Source organism: Carcharhinus amblyrhynchos, chromosome 13 (genome assembly GCF_965287045.1).
Source record: "Carcharhinus amblyrhynchos chromosome 13, sCarAmb.v2.hapA, whole genome shotgun sequence".
NCBI lineage: Eukaryota > Metazoa > Chordata > Chondrichthyes > Carcharhiniformes > Carcharhinidae > Carcharhinus > Carcharhinus amblyrhynchos.
Genome location: NC_137336.1, coordinates 79,670,597 through 79,683,474, shown reverse-complemented (window position 1 = coordinate 79,683,474; position 12,878 = coordinate 79,670,597). Strand labels below are relative to the sequence as shown.

The window sequence follows — 12,878 nt, the reverse complement described above, 5'->3', positions numbered from 1 at the left end:
CATGGCCTGACTCAATTTCAGCCTCCTGGACTACCTGTATCCACTACAGTTTGCCTACCACCGGAAAAGGTCCACAGCAGACGCCATCTCCCTGGCCCTGCACTCAATCCTGGAAGACCTAGACAACTATATCAGACTCCTATTTATTGACTACAGCTCAGCCTTCAACACTATTATTTCCACAAAACTCATCTCCAAACTCCATGGTCTGGTCCTCGGCACCTCCCTCTGTGACTGAATCCTAACTTCCTAACTTCCTAAATTTGGCGTGTCAGTTATGACTCTCACCAACGTTCACAGATGCACCACAGAAAGCACTCTTTCTGGTTGTATCACAGCTTGGTGTGACTCCTGCTCTGCCCAAGGCCGCATGGAACTGCAAAAGCCGTGAATACAGCCCAATCCATCACGCAAACCAGCCTCCCATCCATTGACTCCGTCTACACTTTCCGCTGCCTCGGCAAAGTAGCCAGCATAATTAAGGACCCACGCACCCCTGCTATTCTCTCCTCCATCTTCTTTCTTCGGGAAAAAAAGATACAAAATTCTGAGGTCACGAACCAAGAACTGCTGCTGTCAGTCTTTTGAATGACCATACCTTGCATTAAGTTGATCTTTCTCTACACCCTAGCTATGACTGTAACATTACATTCTGCACTCTCTCAGTTCTTTCCCTATGAATGGTATGTTTTGTCAGGATAGCGCATAAGAAGCAATACTTTTCACTGTACGTTAATACATGTGACAATAATAAATCAAATAAAATCTAATCTAATAAATTCAGTGGCAGCAGTATAACATGAAATTTAACAATAATTTCTCACCCAAACACTGGAGAGTATCAGAATCACAGAGTCACTGAGTTGCATCGTATTATTGAAAATTCAACAGATCGATATTCTATCACATAGTAACACAAGACAAGTATTATTGCAAATACGTATTATCTTTGAATTAAAAAAAATGTGTTCGATGGTCTCATCTGTCGGAAATGTCAATGACTCAATAGTCCTACACTGCATCAGATCACTGAACTGTACTAGTTTGTAGAGTACCTTTAGTTTGAGGTGCCTGACTAATACGTACCACTTGCTTGAGATATCTTATTACAGGAACTGATGAATTAACTTACGTTCATTTCACGTTTTTAGTAGTATGAATTGGCTGCACAACTTTAAGAAATAGGTTAAGGACTCCGTTAGTTTCAGGTGACCAATTCAGCTGGGTTGTAATAGATTAGGATGTTGTTTCAGTCAGAGGAGAAGAAGCAGTTTCATTGTCGGTATTGGGTGCAGAGTTATGTTCCGAATTGGAGGGTGAACATCGACTGGTCTGAATGTTAGTGCTACTTGTGGCGATTGTAAATGAAATCACAGAATCCCAACAGTACAGAAGAAGAATCTGTTCCGATCTCAATCTCACCCAGGCCCTGTGCCCTGCTAATCGCCTTTACACTCGGGCCAATTTCAGCACGTCAGTCAACTTAAACCGCAGATTTTTGGAGTGTGGGGGGAAAGCAGAACATCTGAAGGAAACCCACGCAGATACGGGGAGTAAGTGCAACTCCACGAAGGCAGTGACCAAGGCCGGAATCGAACCTACATCCCTAGTGCTGTGAGGCAGGAGTGCAACATGCACCACCGTCCTGCCCACGGCAAACGTTCAAACGGCCACAATGTTTGAAGAGCTGGAACAATTAGAGCGTCTTTTTCAGCTGGGGAGTACATACCGCGTGAAAAGTGTGTGCCAGTCAGGGGTTTTACCTGAGCCACTTGCCCTCTACTTTATCCCCGTAACCCCGCGCTTTTACCTCCTAACCTATATCTCTGGGCATGACCAATCCATCTAGCCTGAGCGAGAAAAGAGGGCCACCCGGATTAAACCCACACAGAAACAGGCAAGTTTCACACAGATAGTCATCCAAGAGCGGAATTGAACCCAGGTAGTGGACCAAGATTGGAATCGAGCCCAGATCTCTGCTGCTGTGAGGCAGCAGTGCTCACCTCAGTCACCGCGACGCCACAACGCATCAAAAAATACACTGTTAAAGGAATTTCAGATTACAGAAGAAGAGCCCTGAGACAGGCAGGGTACATTTAGAATTTCAAATATGAATGGTCACAATGGAGTAAAAGTCATATCATAAACAAGATACGATCTAGCGTTGGGCTGTTATATTTGAATGAACAACCTTAGTTATGGGAGAAGATAGAGCCAACTTCATTATTACTATTATTAGTTAAAGATGCTGGCATTGGGCACTTTTTTATTAGCATTCTAAGTCGATTGCGGAAATAGGTATATTCCATCCTAACACAGGCTGAGCTCAGTGTCATAATCCGTTGCATCAATTTAAATAGAGATAAAAATAGTGCAACATTAACTTGCCCTGGGGATTCGACAGGGTATAAATTAAATGCTTCAAATGGTTTCGAGTTTAATGCAGAGAGGTTTGGTGCAGCAGGAAGCAGCGAATCACTTCTCAGGCAAAATGCATTATCCAAGTGACAGTATCCTGAAAATATATTACAACATCCTTTCTGTGTTTGGTGTGGTTGGTAAGTGACTGTGATGATTGAAGTACTTTTACAATGTTTAAGATCTGCTTTCAAGATTTGCCCAGTGGTAGTAAATGTTACATCTTGTTCTAATTTTATTCCATTGCCCCAATACAATCTCTATTTATCAATCAGGTGATCATTTGATTGCCAAGCCGTTGACATTTGGCATTGAGAGGCATTTGGCTCATTGATTCTAAATTGGCTTCCCGTGGAACAGTATTATGTGCCATTCCCCCATTTGATCCACATACCATACTTGCTTCAAATGTCTGCACAATTCCCTTCTGAAATGATTGACTGAACTTCCATCGGGCTCATGAGCAACAAATAACATGTCACTATCAGTCATTATTAAAGAAAAATGTTCTACCTGGCACTGATCAAGTAGCTCTAGGTCAAAATGTTAAATACGCATACCCTAGTCCTTGAGCCATGAGCTAATGAGAAGAGTTTCATGTTCTCTATCTAACCAAAGTCTGTTATGACATGGAGCACTGCTATTAAATCAACCTTGATCTTCTTTTCACTCCAAGGAAAGCAATGCCGGCATTTCCAAACTAAACTTACATCCATACTTACAACTGAAATCATCCATCCTGGAACAATCTTCTAAAACTGCTCTGAACCCCTTGAAGAATCTTTACATATTCCATAACCCGTGGTGACAAGAATTGGAAGCAATAGTTAAGGACAAACCAGAGCTTCAAAAATATCCATCCTAATTTTCCTTTATGAAGAACAGATCCATATCCATAACTGCCAATATCTTAGTGGCAGTTATGGATATGGCAGCCCCCAAAACAGATGCACATGCAAGCCTTAGGTTTTCTTCACACACATATTATGGAATTATATTATTATTTTGTACATATGCCTCTCTGTAAGCTTTCTACCAGAACGCATGATCTCACACATCTGTATAAAATTCTAACTTCCACATGCGTTGATTCCGCTAACCTAACTTTTCCTGCAGCAGGCGATTCGTATCAGCCTCACCCTTTGTCGTTCCTCCAACTTTGGTATCATCGACCACTTCTAAAATTTTATATGTGATTTAAAATGTAAAAGCCAAGTGATTGATAGATGTCAAAAGAGCAGCTGTGCTCGGAGATACGCTGAGGAGACAACAATATTTATCGTCCTCAGGACAAAAATCAGACTTCTAACACAATTATCAGTCAAGACTATTTATTGGTGTCACAAGTAGGTTTACATTAACACTGCAACAAAGTTACAGTGAAACGTCCCAGTCGCCACAATCTGTCGCCTGTTTCGGTACACTGACGGAGAATTTAGCATGGTCAACACACCTACCAGCACGTCTTTCGGATTATGGCAGGAAACCAGAGCACCCAAGGAAATTCGCGCACACATGGGAGAGCACATAGATTCTGCACAACCAGTGACCCAAGCCGAGGTTCAAACGCTGCTTGTTGGCGCTATAAGGCAGCAGTCCTAACCACTGTGCTACCGACCTGCTTTCTGTCCCAAACTAATTACTTTAACTTAAACACAATCGATTCCACAAAATTCAATTTTGAAATTTCAACCTTTTTTTCCATCCTAAACCAATTTCTCTAACTTAAACACAATCGATTCCATAAAATTCAATTTTGAAATTTCAACCTTTTTTTTCCATCCTGAACCATTTTGCTTTTAATACTGAATTGCTATCCTAATGCAAGAAATGTTTGATTCGTTTATTTGCACTGTTTTCCTTTCTCTCATAGTTAATTTACTGGCGATTGTGATACTATCCCGGGGAAAGTGCGGCCTCTCCACTTGCACTAATTACTACTTGGTGGCCATGGCTGTGGCAGATCTTCTATTCATTATGACAAATGTCATTCTGTGGAAGGTTGGCTATTACTATTTCCCGCAGAGGTTCTTTTACATCACACCTGTGTGCAGTTTTATTAATGTGCTGCGTCATGCCGCCACAGATTGTTCTGTCTGGTTCACCATCACTTTCACCTTTGACCGATATGTAGCCATTTGTTGCCAAAAGTTAAAGACAAAGTATTGCACTGAGGAAACTGCAGCTGTGGTTTTGGCAACAACATGCATTCTGCTCTGTTTGAAAAATATACCTTTCTACTTTGCAATAGAACCTGCCGAACTAATAGATAATGTGCCGTGGTCCTGTTATATTAAGCCAGTTTATTACACAGCACCGGAATGGATAGGATTTGACTGGGTCGATACGGTTTTAACTCCATTGCTGCCATTCACTTTGGTGATGGTGCTCAATGCTCTGACTGTCAGGCATATTTTAGTTGCAAGTCGAGTCCGCAAGAGCTTAAGGGGTCAGGGCAATAGAGACAATCGCAATGACCCAGAGATGGAGAGTAGAAGGAAATCCATAATTTTACTTTTCACCGTATCCGGCAGTTTTATACTTCTATGGCTAGTGTATGTTTTACATTTCTTATATTATACCATTAGAGGAGTAAACGCCAGGGATTACACCACATCTGAATTCATATTCGGGCAAGTTGGATTTATGCTGCAGAATTTAAGTTGCTGTACAAATACATTTATTTATGGGGCGACCCAGTCAAAATTTAGAGAACAGCTCATGAGTGCAGTGAAATATCCAATTACAACAATGATTCAATTAATTAATAAACGAAACAAATGAGAAAACCCAGCGATGGGTTTCTATGTGTTCACTCCACTAACTTAATGTTTATCCCAGATCCTCAAATTGAAACAGAAAAAGAAGTGCACGTTGGAAAATAAATGGTGTCTGCATGTTCGAACCATGAGGATATAACACGAGATTCAGCATTCCTGGTGCAAGATAGGAGAGCGAAAAAACGAGGATTTTCTCCTGCCAACATTCACTTCAATTCTCAGCTCCTCACATCTGTTAATCGATGAATAAAATTGTACATTCAGAAGTCAAAATCTGCAAATGCTTGCAATATTAGTGTGGCAATGGATTTTTGTCACACATTATTGGACACACCACTCTTCAAATCCTCCCGCCAAATTACCAAAGTCTTTCTGTCTGTCTCTGTGTCTCTGTCTCCCCCCAGCCCACTCCTCATTTTCCTCACTCTATCTTTGAATCTGATGGTGAGAAGTTCGGGCGGGATTCCTCAGAACTAGCCCACCTAAGAGTCTTGGGCTAGGACATATAAACCACGTCGATCGAATGAGCCTGGGTCTGACATCAAACTAACAACCCCAGAGCCTTAGCTTTGGACTGATTTGAAAAATCTAATATAGTACTTCCCTCGTCCGCACATGAGCCGGTTGTGTATGTGGTTCAGTTTCTTCAGATACAAGAAATTTCCCACCATAAAATATTTATTTTCCTCATAGAAATTTGGGAAATAGGAGCAAGGATATACTATTCGCCCCCCAAATCTGCTTGGTTACTTCAGAAGATCATTTTTGATTATCTATCTCAACGTCACTGCCCCACAAAATCATTATACGGCTTCGTGTGTTTAATATCGTGTGTAGTTCTGTCTGGATTTTACTCAGTGACTGGGGCACATGAATTAAGGAAGATGGAACAGAACAATAATCTGTCATTGCTTCATTTCAATCCTGATGCTGACCGATACTCGCATGTTGCTGATGGCACTATTAGGAGAAATGAAATTGGGATAATGGTCAACAAACTTGTAGAAGTAGAGGTTACTGGGATGCTTGACAGATTCTTAAGATGTCGTTTTACGATTAACAATGATAGCAGTTAGAAAAGCGACAGGTATCAGTCCCTCCATGTTAGACACTTGACATACTTTAGCTCAACTATATCATTAACGCAGCTAGAAATGTGTGAGAAATCAACCTACCCTGTACTTCTTGGAGTGGGGAATAAAGGAGCACCTGCAGGAGAAAAAAAAACAGGCAGGCACGGGGAGAATGTATAATCTCCACAGAGATTGTCACCCAAGGCCAGAATTGAACTCGAGTTCGTGGCGCTGTGAGGCCACGGTGCCGCACCCACAATGCCAGCGTGCCGCCCAGACTCCTATCTTGAGGTGCATTCTTTGTGTTTTAATTTGCATCGCTTTTGGCTCATTGGGATGGTTTCTCCAACGATGAATTTGTCTTATGAGCTGAGGTTGAGGAAGTTGGGACTAAATTTACTGGTGTTTAGAAGGTGTGTTTATCTTATTGAAAGACATATAATTCTCATCCGGAATGACAGAGTAGATACTTACATGATAATTCCGCTCTTGGGAGAAAGTGGAACTAGACGTCGTTGTATTAAAACGCCATCCATTTAAAATTCAGAGGTGGAGGAATTTCTCTCAAAAGGTTTTTTGTGGATTTAGCTATTATAGAGAACAGTGGGTTAATCCAGCCTTCAACGTTGTGTTAGATTATAGGTTGACAAGGGCACCGACGATCTTACAAAATAGACAGGAATGTGGAGATTGGTCCAAATGTTATACATGGGACTTTTTAAATCATAAGAACAGAGCTAGAGCTTCACCATCACTGATCTGATTTTCATGCTTTCTGCATCGGTAGCAGTCCTCTTCATAGTGTGCACAGAGCGCCCCCTCCCGGCCAAGAGTGGATACTTGGAAGGGAAGGAAGGGCGGATTGGAGTCATAACATTTCCTCAGGAAAGATAATTAGAGGAAGTGGTGGAGGAGCAATCGGGAAGAAAATACATGGAATTGGAATGGGGAATATTATTGCGAAGGACAGGTGTCCTCAGAAAGGACAGTAGGACTAGAGGGCACAACCTCAAGATAAAGGGGGGGGGGCGGTTTAGAACGGAGTTGAGGAGGAACTTCTTCACTCAAAGGGTGGTGAATCTCTGGAATTCTCTGCCCGTTGAAGTGGTGGAGGCTGCCTCGCTAAATATTTTTAAGACGCGGGTTGATAGGTTTTTGATAAGAGAGGGGATTAAGGGTTATGGGGAGTGGGCGGGAATGTGGAACTGAGACACGACAGATCAGCCATGATCTTATTGAATGGCAGGGCAGGCTCGAGGGGCTAGATGGCCTAAACCTGCTCCTATTTCTTATGTTCTTATGTTCTTACGAATTGGGAATGGGAAATAAAAATTTTCAGCAAAAGATGTTGGATAATAAGAAAGGTTCTTTGTAGAGTGGGTAAATGGGAGAGGGAATGGGTTAGGAAGTGGGAGGGGATGGTGAAGTGGAGATGTGGATGATTGGAAAGGGCAGATAAGGAGAAGTGTGAGAGGTCAGTGGATATGAGAAGCTTAGATAACGAACGGTTAATGAGCAAATCGACAGGTTGGGAACAGAAAGGAGAATAATGTTCGGGCTGAGGACATGGCGGAATTTAAATGCTGACTGGAGGACGCACAAATGGAATAGGGTGAGAGGGAATCGAAAGATTTCGGAGGGAGATTGTGTTGATGAGAATTTGGGGTGATGTGCAACGATTAGTGGGGAGAGAAGTCAGAACAAATGAGTGAGAAACGTTGTCACTGAGAATGGGAAGGGCGACACCCGCATTACAAGAAGGATGTGGAGGGTTTTCGTTGGAAAGAAGGCGGCTAAGAGGGGATCTTATTGAAACATATAAGATGATTAGAGGTTTAGATAAGGTGGATAGTGATAGCCTTTTTCCTCGGATGGAGAAAGCTAGCACGAGGGGGCATGGCTTTAAATTAAGGGGGGGTAGCTACAGGACGGATGTCAGGGGTAGGTTCTTTACCCAGCGGGTGGTGAGGGATTGGAATGCCCTGCCTGCTGCAGTTGTAAATGCGTCTAGTTTGGGGGCGTTTAAGAGATCTCTGGATAGGTTTATGGACGAAAAGGGATTGGTATAGGCTAGTGGGTCATTGTTTTTGTAACTGGTCGGCGCAACATCGTGGGCCGAAGGGCCTGTTCTGCGCTGTAATGTTCTATGTTCTATGTTCTATAGGCGGGGAGGGGGTCGGGAAGGGTTGAGTGAGTGGAACAATAATATGGGGAAGTGGTGCAACGATAGGAAATGGAAAATTTGGAGAAAATGTGCTGAAGAGAATGGGGAAGCTGTGATGGTGAAAAGAGGCACGGGACGGGTCAAAGTTGGAACGTGGTAACTGTGGTTGAGGGCGAGGGAAGTCCAGAATGTTGCAGCTTCAGAGGACTAAATCATGGTGTCGTGTGGGAGTCTGGGGCATGCAGAATGATAGGAGTGAATAGGGAAGAAGTAATGGAGAAATGGGACAGAATACAAGGTGGGCAGAAAAGGAGGGGACGGGACAATCCAGAAATGGCTGGGGAGAATGTAAGGTTGAATTAATGGAAAGATGTGGGTATGCCGGCGTTGGACTGGCGTAAACACAGTAAAAAGTCTGACAACACCAGGTTTTAGTCCAACTGATTTATTTGATAATACTCAAATATTATCAAATAAATCAGTTGGACTAAAACCTGGTGTTGTCAGACTTTTTACTGTGTTAATGGAAAGAGGTAGAGGAGAAAATGTAAGGGGAAAAATGATGTTTGGGAAGAACTAAAGGAGAAATTGTGGAAAGGGTAAATGACGGATGTGGTTGTTAATGGTGGAATGCTCAAGGCTGAGAACGTCAACGGCATAATTTTGAGTGGGGGAGAACGTGGAAAATCGGGAAAAAAACACAGGGAAGGAAGACGATGGAGGTGTTAGAATTGGTGAGACGGAGATCGTGAATGGATAGAGGTAATTTGCTAGTGTTGGAAGTAAGGTTACATTAACACTGAAAATTTCCTATTTATCACTCTGTGGTGCCTGTTCGGTTACAGTAAGGGACAGTTTTATTGTGGCAAATGCACCTGACCAGCATATCTTTTGGATTGTGAAATGGTACTGAAGAACCTGGAAGAAACGCACACAGACATGGGGACGACGTGCAGCCTGTGCATCGACAGTTATCCAAGCATGGAACTGATCCTGGGTTCTTGGTGCGGTGAGGCAGCAGTGATAACCACTGTGCCAGCATTCTCCAGATGGGGACTATGAAGTGGAATGTGATTAATTATTAGTGTGGGAAAGGAAAGGGGAGTGGGAGGAGGAGAGGACAATTTATAAATATATAATGGAGGAGAGGGGAAAAAAACAGCTGGAAATTGGACGTAGGGAATGCAGGCAAATAACAGGATAGATGAGGGGAGAATTTAGCCCCAGAGGAATGGGATATAGAGAATTGCAGATTAAGTTGTATGGGGGAATTAAGAGGGGAGAATTGTGGAGTGAAGGAGGCTGGAAATCCGAGAAGTTGAGGGAGAAATGAGAAGTGTTGAAAGGGATTGTGAGGCGCACAAGGATGGTGGTTGCGGATGAATGGGAAAGTGGTGGGGAGAGGAGCGGTGAAGAGGAAAATGTTGGAAAATTGCTCATCCACTCCTTCCCCACTTGCAATACACCCAGACTCTGCACTTCCGTGGTGGATTTTGTTACTTACTGCATCGATCTCTCAATTTATTATCGCTGATTCATTTTCAAATTGTTGTCAGTAGGATACCACTGGACAGGCCAATGAGTCACTTGGTGCCATTCAATGTTGCAACAAGACTGACATTTTATATGCAAAATCTGTCAACTTGCTGCTTTGGCTCCAAGTCTGGTAATCAACTCCTCAGTTTCCTATTTTAATTAACTGATTATTGAGGATGATCACCTTTCCCTGGAAGAATTCTCCCCAAAAACACCACTTGTTACATGATGTGAATGCCAGTGGCCTATCTCGTTGTCATGATTACTATCACGGTGTTAGATTATTTGTAGTTTGGAATATTGTCTTTACCAGATATAGCCTTTTTCACTATACCGACACGTAAACTTATCAAATTCCTCTCTTCTTGAAGAGTCACTGTTTCTATCTGGATTTCAACTTTAAGGAATGTGCTATATTTCTGCATCATTGATTGGCCATTTTAAACAAATACTACATAATTTACGTTTATAGGACGTCACATTTGCTCTCTCATTCAAAACATTTCAAATGGCCCCATGCAGGAGACGGAGAGAAGCTCGGTTTAGTGAGATTGCTAATAGGAGGAAAGCTGATTTGGCCTTTGATAAGCAAACTTTGACATCAATGGGACTTTCCTCGGTAACTGTTCACATTTGTTTCTTATTTCCATGTTTGTTTAATTCCATGTGTGGTTAATTCTCTAATTTTAAGTTAAATTCGCATATTGGAATTTGAGCGGAGATTCTTCCAGCTACATTATGCATAAACTAACTATAATGGTTCTGTAACTTTGTCCATTGACTAAGTAGCGACCTTAACGCAAACCCACTCAGGACAGATTGTTGAAATGGAAAAAAAAATCATGACAGAATTTTTGTAATAATAAGTTCATGTTTCAGAGCGAAAACGGCTAGACGTTTAGTTTGGTGAGATGGATAAGAAAACTTCTGGGATAATTAGCTCGGTAAATGGACAGTCAACTGAATTTCTCAATCTTCAGCAATCATAGGTTGGACCTTGCATGAAGTAATGTACACCGCTCCGGTTATCAAAGGGTATCACATACTTCTGAAACATGGTACAGACAATGTTTTCCGGGGTGACACCAGAAGTCAGCGACTCCACTTGTGTGGAGCAATGTCAAAACCATTTCTGAAAGGTAGGGGAGTCTAAAACTGCAGGGCATAGGTTTAAGGTGAGAGGGGAGAGATACAAAAGTGTTCGGAGGGGCAATTTTTTTCAGAGTGGTGAGTGTCTAGAACGAACTGCCAGAGGTAATAATAGAGGCAGTTACAATTTTGTCTTTTAAAAAGCATTTAGGTAGTTACATGGGTAAGATAGGTATAGAGAGGTATGGGCCAAACGCGCGCAATTGGGACTAGCGTGGACAAGTTGGGCCGAAGGGCCAGTTTCCATGCTGCAAACCTCTATGACTATGACTCCATCAATGTCAACTGACCTATTCTGCGGTGTTAATAACCAGGCATCGCATAATCTCCATCGCCCTTTACTTTCGTTGTCACGGACATTGCTTCATGTTCAGTGGCTTAATAAATCATGGTTCTTCTTGCATTAATAACTCCACGTCTCTTCAGTCTCCACCTTGTCGTCCAAGTCGAGAGTGAATCCATTTGACATTTCCACATAACTTTGATATGGACTTGCTTCAATGGGATTGTTTTAACTCGCTCAATTTTTGTAAATTTAGTTTTAACTGCAGAATGTCGAATAATGGCTGTGTGTCCGTCACCAGACCGGTAACCACTTCAGCACCCGGCACATCCATTACACCGCTTTGCACTTCGTCCACCTCAAGCTGTACAGATACATAAATAGCTAATCACACATTATAAACTAGAACGTAATACATAGAAAATCCAGTCAGAGAGAGGATTATGAAAATATATTACTTTTTTGTCATTTATCATAATGCAACTTCTAGTTCTGAATAGCATTGCACGCTCAACGCTTTGTCAAGTTCGTGATAAATTAACTTCACAGTCATTACATTTTTCAAAATAGGAAGCTGATTTGAAATATGTGAAGTTTATACTGGCAAAAACTATTTGCTGCGTTGCCACACATTCATGCGGACAGATTTTTGACAGACCGCACCTGAAACATTGATGTTGAAATCCTGATTAAAGCCGAGATGATCAGTCATCAACTGGAGCCTAATTCCCTGACTATTATGATCATTGTTCTCTTATCAATTTACACCCCTTATAAAATAAACATACCCGTTAACTTCAGATATTTGTCGCGTTCCCGATTTGGTACATTCTCATTGCAGAGATTAATAAATCCAGTCTCATTCTAAATTGCATTTATCGTGATTTATAATCGATTCATTGAAACAGCTGGGTGTTTTTTTTCGCAACTTTAACTTAGAAACTATACAATGACGTGAACTTTAATTGCTCATCCGAGTAAAGTTGTGAACCTTATCGGTGGCTATCCCGCTGCATTTATAGGCCGTTGATAAACATGTTTTACTATATGTAAGGAAACAAAATTGAGGACAGGTATCTGGTTCCGAATGCGGAACCAGAAGCGTCCTGGGAGCAGTGAGAGGGAGAACTGGAGCTACTTAGTGAGTATAAAACTAACCTACTTTAGGGATCCGCGCCTAGTCTCCAGGGAGCAGTCGGAGGCTGGAACCGAGCTTCACAGTGAGAACAAAACTAACGTCTTGAAACGTGTCGCCACAGAAAAGCAATACTGCAGCAGGCGACGGTGCAGAGGGACTTCGGGGTCCTTGTGCACGAGTCGCAAAAACCCAGCCTGCAGGTGCAGCAGGTGGTCAGGAAGGCGAATGGGATGCTGGCCTTCATAGCGAGGGGGATTGAATATAAAAGTAGGGAGGACTTGCTGCAGCTGTATAGGGCATTGGTGAGGCCGCAGCTGGAGTACTGTGTGCAGTTTTG

General features: G+C 42.3%; 1 protein-coding gene across 1 annotated transcript; it reads left to right on the top strand.

Annotated features, from left to right (window-relative positions):
- Positions 1–2,491: 2,491 nt before the first annotated feature.
- Positions 2,492–5,202, top strand: LOC145351389 (C-C chemokine receptor type 5-like). The gene is made up of 2 exons (XM_080200999.1): positions 2,492–2,558; positions 4,292–5,202. The coding sequence occupies exons 1-2, from the start codon at positions 2,492–2,494 to the stop codon at positions 5,200–5,202; spliced, it is 978 nt and encodes a 325-aa protein (XP_080057125.1).
- The last annotated feature ends 7,676 nt before the right edge of the window (positions 5,203–12,878 follow it).

What these genes read in the sequence shown, in the direction of transcription:
- LOC145351389 (XM_080200999.1), top strand. Translation starts at nt 2,492, where the DNA reads ATGCATTATCCAAGTGACAGTATCCTGAAAATATATTACAACATCCTT. An exon ending in TTCTGTGTTTGGTGTGGTTG is followed by an intron (nt 2,559 to 4,291) that starts GTAAGTGACTGT and finishes TTTCTCTCATAG; the next exon opens with TTAATTTACTGGCGATTGTG.